Consider the following 17,774-nt stretch of genomic DNA (forward strand, 5'->3'; position numbering starts at 1 on the left):
GCACATTTAACTATTTGAATACAACCACCGCTTTTCCAACTCCATGCCAAACCATACAACACAACCTGAAGAAACACTTTTCAGAATCCATGGTTAAGTTTTGTATCTTTTTTAGAATTTTTTACCCGTGGGTCGGCATTTATATAAAATATAAAGGTCGTGAAAACATTTTATTGTTGATTATTATATAGTGCATATCTACATAATATGTTGGGGTATTGTCTTTTTTTTTCACTTTGCGAAGTGGTGCTGATATTGAAATGATGTTTCATAAGATATCTTTTTGTGTTGAAATGATGATTAATAAGATATCTTTTACTTCACATACCATAGGGAAATTTATGTACGTTATGATGTAGCTGATTTGTTTTAAATTTGTTAGTGAGTTGTAAATTATATATGTTCACTGAGAAATAAAATTTGAGTACCCACGACAACGTACGGGCATTCATACTAGTGATAGCAAAAGCGAAATTAAGGATTACTGCGACACATGTTGCTCAGTGGACCCTGGACCCTGGATATCGGGGTTTATCATTTGATCCCCGGGAACACTCAGCAATGCCCTTTGCAAATTGAAAGTTTTTCTTCCATGTTCTATCACTTTTTTTTTTGAACGAACCTTGTTTTATCACTCTTGCAGCCCATTTCTCTCTTTAGGCCGTTCTCCTTTTTTATGTCTTCTTTTTGCGTGGCCCAGCAGCCCATGAACGAGCCAGTGAATACCCCTCGATCAAGTCGCCGCCGCTGTAGTCCAGAGCTCCGCCGCCGTCGCCGCCGTCGCCGCCGCCACACTTCTCGGACGCCACGCCGCCGACGTGCAAAAGAGGACTGCAGAGCCACGCGTCGCTGTAGCCTCGCGCCACCCCGCACGCTCGCGCGAACCGCCTCGCTTCTCACTCAGTGCCGCACTATCTCATCTCTGCTCAAGCACGCGCACATGCTGCCGAGTTGCCCGACGGCGCCACGACGATGCTACGCTGGAAGATTCGCATCGGCAGGTTCATTCGCATCCGCTGGAACCGCCTCAGGTGACTAACGTCTAGCTGAACCGTGTCTTCCCCCATCTTATAAATTCACATTTCAGAGTTTCACTTACTTAGTTTCTTCCATCTGAACTCTCTCCCTAATGTTTATAATCACCCCAATGCAGCTGTTTTGATTCCTGTTGCTTTCTAGGAGCAGCCATCTTCTTCTTCATGAGCTACAGGTATACCAATGCCCAATGAGCAGCCAAGACCCTGCCATGGCCTGCTTTTGTTATGAAAAATGGACCCCCCATGATTTCCTGATCACGCTCATACACTTGCTTACCGCTGGCGAGTCTCGCCGGCGACGTAATTCGTAGCAGCCAAAGTGCTCTGTTTCTTCTGAACTTGAACTAAACTCACTGTTCGTCTGAACTTGATCAACGAGAAGATCTGTGTTGAGCCTTGCTAGCCCAGCTAGCATTTCCTTTTCCTTTTAGCCCAATCCAATTAAACACCAGACCACCAATCAAATTCCCGACCACTAAATCTAAAGCATTTTACACATCTCAACCCAATAGCATAAATCCCTATTTCCCCCTTTCTTCTACCTAAACCAGAATTCACTTCTTTTTCATCTCCTTTTGAGTTCAAGTTTCAGATTTATTTAAATTTTATTCCTACTATCTTGCATTTTGTGAGCTTGACATTATTTGTGTTTGAACCTTTTGCAGAAAGGACACTATAACTACGGACACGTGTACGAGGAGGAGTTTCAAGGTGAAGACGACCCTCGGTCGGAAGACCATAACGATTGCGGGATAGTAGGCAAGTCACGTTTCCTTGTCCATGATAGTCCTACATGCCACATATGATACATATTTATTAGCTTCATTATTTGTTTTCCTGCATGCTAGTTAATTACCATGCTAATATTGAATGGCATGCAATTAGCTAATGCCTAACACCGATAAGCCTGATTGCTTCCGTTGGTCATGTTTACTTTGAAAGCCTAGGAATAATATCACATGCGAGTAGTTTAGAGCAATGAGTCTAATTACAAAGGCTGTTCTAGATAAAATCGTGGAACATGAAGTTTTAGAGAATAATTGCCGACGGCTGGGGACAGAGATTATGGGGTATTTCATGTATTTATCGTGCAACCATACCCCAATCCGTGAAGTAAGGATAACATAGGGACAAGACCCCCGTGCCAAGTCATATCTGGCCAGCAGGTGCTAAGAACGGCGTCTCATGCGGATGCGCCAAGTAATGCCTATTGCAGGCAGGTGCTACGCACGATGTACCCCCAGAGGCATCATGTCATGTCTGTTGCTGCTCGATCGAAGGTGGTGCGACAGTAACTGGAAGCGTGACGGCATGGGATGTCAGTGACTTCCACTATTCAGGCAATGCCGACCCATGCTTGCGTCGTGCCCTTGTTGAATGTGGTGTTTTGAAGCTTGACTTTGGGGATGAAAATTCCTTGACCAACTTATGGTTGGACTCGTCATCATCGGCGCAGGTGTGGCGGTCCCTTCTCAAAGGCTTGGTGAAGGTCTGGTGTACTTTTTGTTTGTTTCGGTCTTTTACCATAGAGTTAGTGGTAACCCAGTGAAGTTACTGTCGCGAGAGGCATACAGCCTTGGGTTTTTTCCTTTATTTGGGTCTGACTTGTTCAATGTCGATGTCTGCTTTCGCGTTAATTTTGAACAATGAATAATACATATGCAGAGGCCGGGTAATCCTCGTTTCCTGAAAAAAGAGCATGCAGCCATTGAGCCCACACAAATAATGTGTAAAACTAGATTTATCCATTATTAATGCATGGCCATATTTTTCAGTTCTGATATAAGAAAACATGCTTGATGTGCAAGTACTTTACTGTCGGCATTATTACCGCAATAATGTTTGCAAGCGTGGACAAATTCTGTCAGCAAACTTGCATGCATGGACTACTTCCAGCAGAGAAGAAAACTTTTGCACTCTTTTGTCGCATGCAATCTTGCAATATCCTAGTCACTCATCACGTGACCCAATCAGACATCTCCAAGCAGGAGCAGATCCTAGTCACAGCCAATCCTAACCACAAAGCCCACAAGTATCTCATTACCTGGCCCCTGACTGCGCCAAGTGTTCCGAGACGGAGAGATATCTGCAGCACCAATGGCATCAATCCTCAAGATTTTTCTCCCTATCTATCTTTATCTTGTCAGCTGTCACAACAAATCAATCCTATGTGTCACCGATTCCGCTGATCCCCGCTTTTAAATACTACTTCCCCGTATCCCCTCAAGCCATCTTCACATTCACACCTCTCTTGAAGAACACAAACAGGAGACACCGGTCTTACCACTACAATGGCGACAACTACCATGTCTCTCTCCTCCTCTACCTTTGCTGGAAAGTTAGTGAAGAATCTGCCATCGTCCACACTTTTCGGCGAGGCCCGCATTACAATGCGCAAGACTGCAGCAAAGGCTAAGCAGGTCTCCTCTGGTAGCCCATGGTATGGCGCCGACCGCGTGCTCTACCTCGGCCCGCTCTCCGGTGAGCCCCCGAGCTATCTAACTGGAGAGTTCCCCGGTGACTATGGCTGGGACACCGCCGGACTGTCCGCTGACCCCGAGACTTTCGCAAAGAACCGGGAGCTGGAGGTGATCCACAGTCGCTGGGCTATGCTTGGGGCACTAGGTTGTGTCTTCCCTGAGCTTCTAGCCCGCAATGGCATCAAGTTCGGTGAGGCTGTCTGGTTCAAGGCAGGCTCCCAGATTTTCAGTGAGGGTGGCCTCGACTACCTGGGTAACCCTAGCCTCGTCCATGCACAAAGCATCCTCGCTATATGGGCATGCCAGGTCGTGCTCATGGGTGCTGTTGAGGGGTACCGTGTTGCCGGTGGCCCACTTGGTGAGATCATTGACCCGGTCTACCCAGGTGGCAGCTTCGATCCTCTCGGTCTGGCTGACGACCCTGAGGCATTTGCCGAACTAAAGGTGAAGGAACTAAAAAACGGTCGCCTCGCCATGTTCTCGATGTTTGGTTTCTTTGTTCAAGCCATCATCACTGGCAAAGGCCCACTAGAAAACCTCGCTGACCACATCGCTGACCCCGTCAACAACAACGCATGGGCATTCGCCACCAACTTCGCCCCAGGCAAGTAACTGAGGTGTCCTGGAGACTATCCTCACAGTGAACTGTGATGTTGTGTAGTCTTGTTTGTACAACCACAATGTAAATTAAGAGAATTTTATGTAAAGTGTGAGATTTTCCCACGATCCATGTCTAGCATCAATCCAGCCATTTTGTGCAGTTATGCTGCTGAAAGAATATGTGGCATCCTTGCGTTTCTATGCCATTTTCTGCTGTACTTTCTCCACGGCAAGTAATTCACCGAAACTGAGTGACAGAGGCACAGAGAAGTCCACAACAAGAACTTGAGAAGTTTCACTTCGGAGGAACTCCAAACACCGGCGTCAGAGCTCGTCTTCTGCAGCAGCGCACACCTCAGGCACTGTGCGCCTGGATGCCGGCATGCAGTCACCCACACTGTGGCACCTGGTCCACCACCTCGATGTCGGACACCACTCTTGATGTTGAATCACACGCCTGGTTTAGTAGACCTGAGGCAAAAGAACATAAGCAAGTCAAGATTAGGTTGTAGACTAACAAACTCTGGATGTATGTAAATGTCTTCAGACTTCCAGAGGCTCCCTCCCTCAATACAATCTAGAAGCTATCAGCAAGAATATCCCCATGAGACTAACTGAAGCAGAGGGCAGACATAACAACAGAGCATAAATTTGTGTTAGTTGAAATGTCAGGCAGATCACATGGCTGGTGAAGACTCAAGACTGCATTTTTTTGGTTTATATGTAGGGCTACAGCATTATGAAAAACTTCCACATGCAACATTTATAGCGACTTGATCCTAGAATCTTCTTCTTTATCTCCATTGTATAGCCTTTAAATGTTTAATCAAGATGATAAATATACAACATGTTGCCACTAAGCCCAGAAGCATATTGTGTAGAATTAGATATGCATATTGACTATGCCACTCATGCCTTGCATCACTTTAGTCATTTGTTGCAGATATGCTACTGAATAAATATGTGGTATGCTTGCAAACTATATGCCTTTTATTGCAGAACTTTCACCACCGCAAAGCAATTCACTAAAACTGAGGCGGTGTCTCTTTCTTTCTATTACCTCTATCTTTAAATACAAGATATTTTTGGAGTTCAAATTAAACTGTTAAAATGTCTTATACTTTGTTAGAGAGTACTAAGAAAAACGCCTTATATTTAGTAAAAGAGAGAGAGAGAGAGAGAGTACTTAGAAAGAGTCAGCAACAGAACTAATTCAGAAAAGGAAATAGTTTCTGTCTTGTAACTGAGAGGCTGATCTATATTCACTTGGGTCTTATGCTGTAATCAAAACTAGAGAGGTTTATCGAGTCGTTGGTTCAGCAACCTGAGAGTAACAGAGCTGTCCACACTCTGGTACTCCACACCACGAAACGGAGCCGTTCCATTTCTGAGGAACCCCTAACACCGGCGGTGGAGCGCGTCCTCTACAGCAGCTCGCACCTGCTCCGCCGCCCACAACACAGGCTTAAGGTGTCAAGTGGGTTTCACCAAAGTCTCACTTATAATTCTTTTTATGAGTTCTAGTTTAAAATTTCTGTCGAATTTTGAACTATAAATCTCAAAATAAACTTTAAGAGAGATTTTGATGGGATCTCACTTGCATCTGGTGAAAAAATATCCCACGAGGACATGAGGACAGAACATTTTAATTTCGTGTTGGTAAAAAAAGCAAGCAAACTACATGGTTAGTCAAGACTGCATTATTGTGTTTGATTTTATGTAAGAATACATTATTTTGAAAAACATCCATGTGTATATACAGTGAATTTGCAACAAGAGTGGACAAATGGAGGCATAGCTCCAGGGAATCCTTTATCTTCAAAAATATAAAAGCTATATTTATAAGACCTAGATAATTCAAAAAATAATTAGTTGTAGTCAATGGCGCATCCTATAAGCATGCAAAATCCCAATTTTAAATTCTTTATATTCAGGGCTGCATGAAAAGTTAAAAACATGTCAAGTTTTATAGTTTTGAAATATGCACCGTTCAGTATATTTAAATCGACACTTCTGCAAATGTTGTGTAGCCTAAAATACAGAGTAAGTTTACATCCTGGATTATCCAAGCTTTTTTCAGAATTTTTTGAAAATTTAAAATATGGTTTTTGAACTTTTTGAAAATAAAGGGCTACCTGGAGTTCGGCCTCCGTTTAGAGTTTCTTCTTTGAAACTACAATCTACTTCTTTACCATTTTAGCTACAATATGTTTAATCAAAAGAATAAAAATAGAACATGTAGCCATGAGTCAGAAAAATATTGTGTAAAATTAGATATGCATATTTATGCATTAATAGTACGTACATGTAGCCATGCGAATCAACACAAGATTGGCATAGGTCTTTCAGAGCCATCAGGTGTTTGTTCTTTCATCTTTGGATTCAAAAGTACAAGAGAGAATATCACACTTCAAAGCAAGGTTAATTAGCTTAGTTCACCACTTTTTTTTTCTCGATAAAGATGAGTTCACCACATACATTTTCAGCACTGCTTAACTCCAGAAATTTGTCACGGTTAGATTTTCTTCAACTCTGATCTCAGAAAACATGCATGATGTGCAAGTGCAAGTACTTTTCTGCCAGCATTATCACCGCATTAATGTTTGTATAGACCCGGACAATTTCTGTCATCAAACTTGTATACTTTTTTTTTACTTGGTCAGCAAACTTGTATATGGATCCAGCAAAGAAGAAATTTTGCACTCTTTTCTTGCATGCGAACCGTGCATTATCAGAACATCTCACTCATCACGTGATCCAATGAGTCGACTCCAAGCAGATCCTAGTCATAGCCATATTCCTAGCCACAAAGCCCACAACTATCTCATTTTGTGGCTCCGACTGCGCCAAGTGTTCAGATATCTGCAGCCTGCAGCACGAACCAATGGCATCGAGACTCAAGATTTTTCTCCCTAACAATTTTTATCTTCTCTTTTTTTTTTTAAAAAAAAACTATCATTATCTTCCCTGCTCATGCAACAAATCGATCCCATGTGTCAATCCACTCCTTTAAATATCACCTCCTCGTATCCTCTTAGAGCATCTCCACATTCACACCACTCTTGGAGAAAGCATAGAGGAGACGCAAGCAGTGCCTGCACTCAAGTCTTAGCACTCCAATGGCGACCACCACCATGTCCCTCTCCTCCTCGACCTTCTCTGGAAAGGTAGTCAAGAATCTCCCATCATCCACACTTTTCGGCGAGGCCCGCATTACGATGCGCAAGACTGCGGCGAAGGCAAAGCAGGTCTCCTCTGGTAGCCCATGGTATGGTGCCGACCGCGTGCTCTACCTCGGTCCGCTATCTGGTGAGCCCCCAAGTTACCTAACAGGTGAGTTTCCCGGTGACTATGGTTGGGACACCGCCGGACTTTCCGCTGACCCCGAGACTTTCGCGAAGAACCGGGAGTTGGAGGTGATCCACAGTCGCTGGGCCATGCTCGGGGCACTGGGTTGTGTCTTCCCTGAGCTGCTCGCCCGCAATGGCGTCAAGTTTGGCGAGGCTGTCTGGTTCAAGGCCGGCTCCCAGATCTTCAGTGAGGGTGGCCTCGACTACCTCGGCAACCCTAGCCTCGTCCACGCACAAAGCATCCTCGCTATTTGGGCATGCCAAGTCGTGCTCATGGGTGCTGTCGAGGGGTACCGCGTTGCTGGCGGCCCACTTGGTGAGATCATTGACCCGCTCTATCCGGGTGGAAGCTTTGACCCTCTCGGCCTAGCCGATGATCCCGAAGCGTTTGCCGAGCTAAAGGTGAAGGAACTCAAGAACGGTCGGCTCGCCATGTTCTCAATGTTCGGTTTCTTTGTTCAAGCCATCGTCACCGGCAAGGGCCCATTAGAGAACCTTGCTGACCACATCTCCGACCCTGTCAACAACAACGCATGGGCTTTTGCCACCAACTTCGTCCCTGGCAAGTAAATGAAGTGCCTTGGAGACTATCCTCACGGTTAACCGTGATGCCCGGTAGTCTTGTTTGTACAACCACAATGTAAATTACGAGAAGTTTGTGCAAACACATTGTGCGATTTTCCCACTACGATGCCTTGCATCAAGTTAATCATTTGTTGCGGATATACTACCGAATGAACGTGGCATTCTGCGATTTATATGCCTTTGATTTGCTGAACTTTCTCCACCGCAAAGTAATTCACTGAAACTGAGGTGGTGCCTCTTCCTTTCAACTAAGAAACAGCTGAAACTGAGGTGGTGGCGTGGTGCCTCTTCCTTTCAACTAAGAAACAGCTGAAGCTGAGGCAGTAACGGAAGTTCAGAAATGGGATTTGTTGTTGCACTGATAGTGATTTGTGAGAGGCTGATCTTTATTCACATGTGTCTTGCGTCGCAATCAAAACCTGAGAGGTCGATCGAGCCATTGGCTGACGCTGACAGATTAAAAACACCAACCCTAGAGTGACAGAACTGTCCACACCAAGAACCTGAGTCGTTCTCATTTCTGAGGAACTCCAAGCACCGGCGTTGGAGCTTGTCCTCTACAGTAGCGTGTATCTTGGCCCGTGCGCTTGGATGCCGGCGAGCAGCCATCCACACCGTGGCACCTGCTCCATCTCCTTGATGTTTTTTTTTTTTTTTTGAGAGATCCATCTCCTCGATGTTGATACTATTAATGTCGAATCACACGCCTGGTCCAGTGTAGTCCTGTGGCAAAAGAACATAAGTAAGTCAAAATTAGTTGGTAGACTAACAAACTCTGGATATAAGTGAATGTCTTTAGATTTTCAGAGACTCCCTCCCTCAACACAAGCTGGAAGCTCAGCAAGAATATTCCCATGAGCATAACGACAGAGCATTCAATTTCGTGTTGACTGAAAAAGTAGGCAGATTACATGGCTGGTCATGACTCAAGACTGTATTCTGTTTGTTTTTATGTAGTACTAGTACATTATATTGAATAACTTCCATGTACTAAATATATAGCGACTTTCAAGCTAGAATCTTCTTTATCTCCATTGCAGCCTTCAAATGTTTAATCAAGAAAATAAACATAAAACATGTAGCCACAGAGCCCAGAAAATATTATGTAGAAATAGATATGCGTATCTATCCATAATTCATTCATATTACCGACCGATCCATGCGTATCAGCACAAGATTGGCATTGGCCTTCCAAAGCCGCCAGGTGTGATTCTTTTTTATCTGTGGATGAAGTGAATGTAGAGTAGATAAAATCCAACTTTGAAGCGAAGTCAGCTTAGAATGAGTTGCCACAGATCTACTTGCAGCACTTAGCTTTTCTCCTCTAGAATGAAATGCTGCATTGTCACGGCTAAAATTTGCAGTTGTGATCTTAGAAAACATGCTTGATGTGCATCGTGCAAGTACTTTCCTGTCCACAGTTTCACCGCATTATTGTTTGTAACCATGGATACTTTCTGTCAGCAAATTTACATGGACTACTTCCAGCAGAGAAGAATTTTTTCACTCTTTCTTCGTTGCACGCCAACCGTTTGGGGGTAAGTGGATGGGATACGGGGGTAAGTGGATAGGATAATTTCCGCGCCGGATCCAGCTCTGAATTCTTATCAATGTATACGTATCCGATTTTAAATAATCCAGCGAATAAGGATATCCGATTCCGAAATGGCACCCCGGATACAGTATAGGATATGGTACATCAAATAGCACGCGGATATGAATTATCCAAAAATTAATTAGGATTATACAAACGTCTTAAACCGGATAAACCAATTATCTAGTCAAAAGCCAATGTTAATCTCAGAGAGTCATTGAGTTACGGAGTTCAGTTCGCGAACATGTCGAGCTCTAATTTTTTACCATGGTAGACCGATGGTTCAATTAGTTAGCTTATATTTATACCATCTCATCAATGCTTAAGTTTTAGCCTAAGTTATCTCTCTATTCTTTTAACTAAGTGACTCAAAAAAGGATGAAAGCTTATATCCCTCTTAAGTTTTGCAAGAACTATAATTGTTTGCCCATGAGGGTATTTATCCGTCTATTTTTGTTTCCGGCCCGAGTTCGCTCTGCTTTCGATTTGATCCGCAGTCCGATATATCCGTAACAGGCCAACATCCGCTCCGATGCGAATCCCAGAAAACATGTTGTAAAGGATATGGTATGAGAAAAATTCGATATGATCCGATCTGTTTACAATCTTACTCATCATGTGATCCAATCAGCCGTCTCCAAGATCCTAGTCACAGCAAGTCCTAGCCACAAAGCTCACACCTCAATTCCTGGATCTGCCTGCGCCAAGTGTTCCTAGACGATGAGATCGGCAGCACCAATGGCATCGTAGCTCAAGATTTTACTCCCTATCTATCTTTATCTTGTCAACTCTTACAATATACGACAAATCAATCCCATGTGTCACCGGCTCCTCTCCCTTAAATATCACCACTAATATCCTCTCAAACCATCTCCACATTCACTTCTCTCTTTGAGAACACAAACAGGAGACACCGGTCTTACCACTCCAATGGCGGCCACCACCATGTCTCTCTCCTCTTCGACCTTCACAGGAAAGGTAGTGAAGAATGTGCCATCATCGGCACTTTTTGGCGAGGCCCGCATGACGATGCGTAAGACTGCAGCGAAGGCTAAGCAGGCCTCCTCCGGTAGCCCATGGTACGGTGCCGACCGCGTGCTCTACCTCGGTCCACTCTCTGGTGAGCCCCCAAGCTACCTAACCGGTGAGTTCCCCGGTGACTATGGCTGGGACACTGCCGGACTGTCCGCAGACCCCGAGACTTTTGCGAAAAACCGAGAGTTGGAGGTGATCCACAGTCGTTGGGCCATGCTCGGGGCACTCGGTTGTGTCTTCCCCGAGCTGCTTGCTCGCAATGGCATCAAGTTCGGTGAGGCCATCTGGTTCAAGGCCGGCTCCCAAATCTTCAGTGAGGGTGGCCTTGACTACCTCGGCAACCCAAGCCTTGTCCACGCACAAAGCATCCTTGCTATTTGGGCATGCCAGGTCGTGCTCATGGGTGCCGTCGAGGGGTACCGCGTTGCCGGCGGCCCACTTGGTGAGATTATTGACCCCCTCTACCCGGGCGGCAGCTTCGACCCTCTCGGCCTGGCTGATGATCCTGAAGCGTTCGCCGAGCTAAAGGTGAAGGAACTCAAGAACGGCCGCCTTGCCATGTTCTCGATGTTCGGTTTCTTTGTTCAAGCCATTGTCACAGGAAAGGGCCCACTAGAGAATCTTGCTGACCACATCGCCGACCCCGTCAACAACAATGCATGGGCATTCGCCACCAACTTCGTCCCCGGCAAGTAACTGCGGGTGTCTTGAAGACTATCCTCACACTGAACTACTGTGATGTTGTGTAGTCTTGTTTGTACCACCACGATGTAAATTACTAGAATTTTATGTTGAGTGTGAGATTTTCCCGCCATCCATGTCTTGCATACTTGCAGCCATTTTTTTACAGATATATGCTACTGAAAGAATATGTGGCATCCTTGCGATTTAAATGCTTTTGTTACTGAACTTTCTCCACTTCAAAGCTCACTGAAAGCGAGGCGGTGTCTCTTGCTTTCTACGGTAAGAAACAGCTGAAGCTGAGGCAGCAACAGAAGTCATAACTGAAATTAGTTTCTGCACTTCGGGTGATTCGTGAGAGGCTGATCTGTATACTTGCATCTAACGTTGTAATCAAAACCTGAGAGGTTGATCGAGCCGTTGGTTGACGGATCAAAAGCACCAAGAACCTGAGTGGTTCCACTTCTGTGAAACTCCAACACCCGCGTCGGAGCTCGTCCACTACAGCAGCGCGCACCTCGGCACCGTGCGCCTGGATGCCGGCGAGCAGCCGGCCACTCCGTGTCACCTGCTCCACCTCCTCGCGCGGCTTGACAGCATGGAGCACGCAGCCTAGCTGGCGTCGATCTCCAGCAGATATTGTAAATTGTAGGCCTGAACTCGACCCACCAGAGTTGAAGTACACGAGAGGTTTTCTTTCGTGCAGCGTTCAACCAGCTGCATTTTCTGTTCTTTCCTTCTTCTTTTTTCAGAATCGAAACAAAAACGTGTTGTGGCTTTTGCCATGTCTCTGACTGAATCGTGCTATCCCATGACTGGGGCGTGCTCCATGTCGATCCTAAGGAGCTTAGCTGAAAACACTAATAGACTAACTGTCCAACCTGACGAAACTGAAAGAAAACTAACAGTAGCTGGGCTATTCAACATAAAGGAGCTTCTCATGTCGACTGGTCGACACCACACTCAAATGTCGAATCACGCGCCTTGTCAAAAGAACATAAGCAACTCGAGATTAGTTGGTGGGTTAACCAAATCTGGATAAGTAAATGTCTTCTGAGACTATCCCTCTCAACACAAGCTAGAAGATGTCACCAAGAATATCCCCATGAAACTAACTGAACCAGAGGGTACGCATAACAACAAAGAGTTTTTTTTTGTTTTGGTTGAAAAAGCAGGCAGATTACATGGCTGGTTGAGACTGCATTGTGTTTGCTTTTATCTAGGTGTACAGAATTTTGAAAAACTTCCTGGTGCAACATATATAGTGACCTTGAAGCTAAAATCTTTTTTTTAAAATCTCCATTATAGCCTTGAAATGTTTAACGGAAGGAATAAACATTCAGCATGTAGCAACTAAGCTAGAAAAATATTGTGTAAAACTACTTAAAGATATTTATTTATTGAAAGTGCACATCCAAAAAAATTCAGTTCTGATACCAGAAAACATGTTTCATGTGCAAGTACTTTGTGTCTGCATTATCACCGCATTAAAGTGTCTAAGCATAGACAAATTCTAAGCAAATTTGCATCGACTGATTCCAGCGGAGAAGTTTTGCACTCTTTTGTTGCATCTAAATCCAGCATTATCCTAGTTACTCATCACGTGACCCAATCAGACGTCTCAAGAGCAGGAGCAGATCCTAGTAACGGCCCCTCCCAGCCACAGAGCCCACAACTATCTCATTTCCTGGCTCTCACTGCGCCAAGTGTTCCCAGACGAAGAGATATCTGCAGCACCAATGGCATCGAACCTTAAGATTTTTCTCCCTATCTATGTTTATCTTCAGCTCGATCTTACAATATGCAACAAATCAATCCCATGTGTCACCGGCTCCGCTCCCTTAAATACCGCTCCCTCGTATCATCTCAATCCATCTCCACATTTACACCTCTCTTCGAGAACAAACAGGAGACACAGGTCTTAGCACTCCAATGGCGACCACCACCATGTCCCTCTCCTCCTCGACTTATGCTGGAAAGGTAGTGAAGAATCTACCATCTTCCACACTTTTCGGCGAGTCCCGCATTACGATGCGCAAGACTTCAGCGAAGGCTAAGCAGGTCTCCTCTGGAAGCCCATGGTACGGTGCCGACCGCGTGCTCTACCTTGGTCCACTCTCAGGTGAGCCCCCAAGCTACCTGACTGGTGAGTTCCCAGGTGACTATGGCTGGGACACCGCTGGACTTTCTGCCGACCCCGAGACTTTCGCGAAGAACCGGGAGTTGGAGGTGATCCACAGTCGCTGGGCCATGCTCGGGGCACTGGGTTGTGTCTTCCCTGAGCTGCTCGCCCGCAATGGCGTCAAGTTTGGCGAGGCTGTCTGGTTCAAGGCCGGCTCCCAGATCTTCAGTGAGGGTGGCCTCGACTACCTCGGCAACCCTAGCCTCGTCCACGCACAAAGCATCCTCGCTATTTGGGCATGCCAAGTCGTGCTCATGGGTGCCGTTGAGGGGTACCGCGTTGCCGGTGGCCCACTTGGTGAGATCATTGACCCGCTCTACCCAGGTGGAAGCTTCGATCCTCTTGGCTTGGCCGACGACCCCGAGGCATTTGCCGAGCTAAAGGTCAAGGAACTCAAGAACGGTCGCCTCGCCATGTTCTCGATGTTTGGCTTCTTTGTTCAAGCCATCGTCACCGGCAAGGGCCCACTAGAGAACCTTGCTGACCACATTGCTGACCCGGTCAACAACAACGCATGGGCATTCGCCACTAACTTCGTCCCCGGCAAGTAACTGAGGTGTGTGTAGGAGACTATCGGCACAGTGAGCTGTGATGTTGTGTTGTCTTGTTTGTACAATCACGTTGTAAATTACGAGAATTTTATGTAAAGCACGAGATTCTCCCACCATCCATTTTTGCACACTCCCAGCCATTTTTTGCAGATTTGCTACTGAAAGATTTGTGGCATCCTTTTGCAAATATGCTACTGAGATCTATATGCCTTTTGTTGCTGAACTTTCTCCACTTCAAAGCAATTCACTTAAACTGAGGCGGTGTTTCTTTGCTTTGTACTAAGAAACAGCTGTTCCTGAGGCAACAACACAAGTTCAGAAATGGAATTAGTTTCTGCACTGCTAGTGATTCGTGAGAGGCTGCTCTGTATTCACTTGCATCTTGCATTGCAATCAAAACCTGAGAGGTTGATTCAGCCGTTGGAAGACGGATCAAAAGTACCAACCCAAGAGTGTCATAGCAGTTCACACCCAGAACCTGGGTCGTTCCATTTCTGAGGAACTCCAAACACCGGCAGTGGAGCTTTTCCTCTACAGCGGCAAGCATCTTGTCCCGTGTGCCTAGATGCCCGGAGCAGGCGTACATGATGTGGCACTTGCTCCACCTACTTGGTGTCGACACTTCTCTTGATTTTGAATCGCACGCTTGCTTCAATAAACCTGAGGCAAAATAACATAAGCAAGTCAAAATTAGGTTGTTGACTAACAAAATTTGGATATAAGTAAATGTCTTCAGACATTCAGAGACTCCCTCCCTCGACACAAGCTGGAAGCTGTCAGGAAGAATATCCCCATGAGACTAACTGAAGCATTAAATTTTGTGTTGACTGAAAAAGCAGGCAGATTACATGGCTGGTCATGACTCAAGACTGTATTCTGTTTGTTTTTATGTAGTACTATTACAGTATTTTGAATAACTTCCATGTGCAAAATATATAGCTACTTTGAAGCTAGAATCTTCTTCTTTATCTCCATTGTAGTCTTCAAATATTTAATGGAGATGGTAAAGATACATCATATAGCCACTGAGCCCAGAGTAAATTATGTAGAAATATATATGCATATTTATCCATAATCCATTCATATTACATATCGTGTCATGCGAATCGATACAAGATTGGCTTTGGCCTTCCAAAGCCGTCAGGTGTGATTTTATTTTTATCTATGGATGAAGTGAATGCAGAGTAGAGAATATCCAACTTTGAAGCAAGGACAGCCTAGAATGAGTTCACCACAGATCTACGTGCATTAATTAGCTTCTCTTCTCTAGAATGAACTGCGGCATTATCACGGCTAAAATTTTCAGTTCTGATCTTACAAAACATGCTTGATGTGCAAGTACACTTCTATGTCCGCATTTTCACCGTATTATTGTTTATGAGCATGGACAATTTCTGGCAGCAAACTTGCATGAACTGCTTCCAGTAGAGAAGAATTTGTTCACTATTTTGTTGCGCGCCAACAGTGCATTATAAGATATAAGTCACCACATGATCCAATCAGCCGTCTCCAAGCAGATCCTAGTCATAGGCTCATAGCCAGTCCTAGCCACAAAGCCCACAACTCAATTCCTGGCTCTGACTGCGCCAAGTGTTCCCAGACGAAGAGATATCGCCAGCACCAATTGCATCGTTGCTCAAGATTTTTCTCCCTATCTATGTTTATCTTCAGCTCTTACAATATGCAACAAATCAATCCCATCTGTCACCGGCTCCGCTCCCTTAAATACCGCTCCCTCGTATCATCTCAATCCATCTCCACATTTACACCTCTCTTCGAGAACAAACAGGAGACACAGGTCTTACCACTCCAATGGCGACCACCACCATGTCCCTCTCCTCCTCGACTTATGCTGGAAAGGTAGTGAAGAATCTACCATCTTCCACACTTTTCGGCGAGTCCCGCATTACGATGCGCAAGACTTCAGCGAAGGCTAAGCAGGTCTCCTCTGGAAGCCCATGGTACGGTGCCGACCGCGTGCTCTACCTTGGTCCGCTCTCAGGTGAGCCCCCGAGCTACCTGACTGGTGAGTTTCCAGGTGACTATGGCTGGGACACCGCTGGACTTTCTGCCGACCCCGAGACTTTCGCGAAGAACCGGGAGTTGGAGGTGATCCACAGTCGCTGGGCCATGCTCGGGGCACTGGGTTGTGTCTTCCCTGAGCTGCTCGCCCGCAATGGCATCAAGTTTGGCGAGGCTGTTTGGTTCAAGGCTGGCTCCCAGATCTTCAGTGAGGGTGGCCTCGACTACCTAGGCAACCCTAGCCTCGTCCATGCACAAAGCATCCTAGCTATATGGGCCTGTCAGGTTGTACTCATGGGTGCCGTTGAGGGATACCGCGTTGCTGGCGGCCCACTTGGTGAGATCATTGACCCGCTCTACCCAGGTGGCAGCTTTGATCCTCTCGGCTTGGCCGACGACCCCGAGGCATTTTCCGAGCTAAAGGTCAAGGAACTCAAGAACGGTCGCCTCGCCATGTTCTCGATGTTTGGCTTCTTTGTTCAAGCCATCGTCACCGGCAAGGGCCCACTAGAGAACCTTGCTGACCACATTGCTGACCCGGTCAACAACAACGCATGGGCATTCGCCACTAACTTCGTCCCCGGCAAATAACTGAAGTCTCTAGGAGACTATCGGCCCAGTGAACTGTGATGTTGTGTAGTCTTGTTTGTACAACCACGATGTAAATTACGATAATTTTATGTAAAGTGCGAGATTCTCCCACTATCCATGTTTGCACATTCCCAGCCATTTTTTGCAGATATGCTGAAAGAATTTGTGGCATCCTTTTGCAGATATGCTACTGAGATTTGTATGCCTTTTGTTGCTGAACTGTCTCCACCGCAACAATTCACTGAAACTGAGGCGGTGTTTCTTTGCTTTCTACTAAGAAACAGCTGTAGCTGAGGCAAGAACACAAGTTCAGAAATGGAATTAGTTTCTGCACTGCTAGTGAATCATGAGAGGCTGCTCTGTATCCAGGCCGTCCAATTTCATCCAACAACTGCGTTGGGCCATGATTTTCTTTCGTTGTTTGCAACAAAAGTGTGAGTGCATAAAAGCAAGATAGATGTGAAATGACTGCATCGTTTGGTTTCAGATATATGTGCATTTTTATTGTATGGTTAGAGCAATTCAGGGACGGATAGACATTGATCAAGGAAAAAAAAGGAGTAAGAACAGATCTGCAAATCAAACATTCGGGAAACAGAGAACACCAGTCATGAGAAATAAGCAGCAACTGCATGCTGGTTGACTCTAAGGGTAGTCACCATAAAACAGAAGATTCACCATGAAAAAAACTCTTTGTAAGAATCTAGCAGTAGTATGAACCAAAAATGGCTATTCCAATGACCTGTGAAAGGATTTATGTTGCTCGGGACAGATTGTCACAAGAAACTGAAAGATCGAGATGTCGCCTAGAGAGGGGGTGAATAGGCAATTAGAAACTCTTGCGGATTTGTCTTGTAATAATGCGGAATTAAACTATCGTTTAGTTTACAAGCACAAACCCTAAATATGCTAAGCTCAACTAAGTGTAACAATAGCAACTAGAGCTAAGCAAGATAGGCACAAGATATATGTAGCACAAGTGATAGCAAGATATATGTACTTCGAGCACGATGGCTATCACAAGGAAAGAGAGCTCCGGTATAGAAATAACCGAGGCACGCGGAGA

The 17,774-nt window shown here is 45.4% G+C and overlaps 5 protein-coding genes and 1 long non-coding RNA gene across 6 annotated transcripts; all 6 read left to right on the top strand.

Annotated features, from left to right (window-relative positions):
- Positions 1–714: 714 nt before the first annotated feature.
- On the top strand, positions 715–17,052 carry LOC127308152 (uncharacterized). Its single transcript, XR_007856305.2, has 4 exons — positions 715–1,031; positions 1,154–1,210; positions 1,703–1,796; positions 16,891–17,052. It is a non-coding gene; the product is annotated as an uncharacterized lncRNA (long non-coding RNA).
- On the top strand, positions 3,253–4,240 carry LOC127308149 (chlorophyll a-b binding protein, chloroplastic). The gene has a single exon (XM_051338921.2). The coding sequence runs from the start codon at positions 3,329–3,331 to the stop codon at positions 4,127–4,129; it is 801 nt and encodes a 266-aa protein (XP_051194881.1). The 5' UTR covers positions 3,253–3,328; the 3' UTR covers positions 4,130–4,240.
- On the top strand, positions 7,140–8,155 carry LOC127308147 (chlorophyll a-b binding protein, chloroplastic). Its single transcript, XM_051338920.2, has one exon. It carries the CDS (start codon positions 7,237–7,239, stop codon positions 8,035–8,037), a length of 801 nt encoding a protein of 266 aa, XP_051194880.2. The 5' UTR covers positions 7,140–7,236; the 3' UTR covers positions 8,038–8,155.
- LOC139830009 (chlorophyll a-b binding protein, chloroplastic-like) lies at positions 10,508–11,495 on the top strand. The gene has a single exon (XM_051338919.2). It carries the CDS (start codon positions 10,577–10,579, stop codon positions 11,375–11,377), a length of 801 nt encoding a protein of 266 aa, XP_051194879.2. The 5' UTR covers positions 10,508–10,576; the 3' UTR covers positions 11,378–11,495.
- On the top strand, positions 13,248–14,211 carry LOC127308150 (chlorophyll a-b binding protein, chloroplastic). Its single transcript, XM_051338922.2, has one exon. The coding sequence runs from the start codon at positions 13,295–13,297 to the stop codon at positions 14,093–14,095; it is 801 nt and encodes a 266-aa protein (XP_051194882.2). The 5' UTR covers positions 13,248–13,294; the 3' UTR covers positions 14,096–14,211.
- LOC139832179 (chlorophyll a-b binding protein, chloroplastic-like) lies at positions 15,831–16,822 on the top strand. Its single transcript, XM_071821823.1, has one exon. The coding sequence runs from the start codon at positions 15,908–15,910 to the stop codon at positions 16,706–16,708; it is 801 nt and encodes a 266-aa protein (XP_071677924.1). The 5' UTR covers positions 15,831–15,907; the 3' UTR covers positions 16,709–16,822.
- Positions 17,053–17,774: the final 722 nt, after the last annotated feature.

This window comes from Lolium perenne, chromosome 6 (genome assembly GCF_019359855.2).
Source record: "Lolium perenne isolate Kyuss_39 chromosome 6, Kyuss_2.0, whole genome shotgun sequence".
Taxonomy (NCBI): Eukaryota; Viridiplantae; Streptophyta; class Magnoliopsida; order Poales; family Poaceae; genus Lolium; species Lolium perenne.

Excerpts from the sequence above, each read along its gene's own strand:
- LOC139830009 (XM_051338919.2), top strand. The coding sequence starts at position 10,577 with ATGGCGGCCACCACCATGTCTCTCTCCTCTTCGACCTTCACAGGAAAG.
- LOC127308149 (XM_051338921.2), top strand. The coding sequence starts at position 3,329 with ATGGCGACAACTACCATGTCTCTCTCCTCCTCTACCTTTGCTGGAAAG.
- LOC139832179 (XM_071821823.1), top strand. The coding sequence starts at position 15,908 with ATGGCGACCACCACCATGTCCCTCTCCTCCTCGACTTATGCTGGAAAG.
- LOC127308147 (XM_051338920.2), top strand. The coding sequence starts at position 7,237 with ATGGCGACCACCACCATGTCCCTCTCCTCCTCGACCTTCTCTGGAAAG.
- LOC127308150 (XM_051338922.2), top strand. The coding sequence starts at position 13,295 with ATGGCGACCACCACCATGTCCCTCTCCTCCTCGACTTATGCTGGAAAG.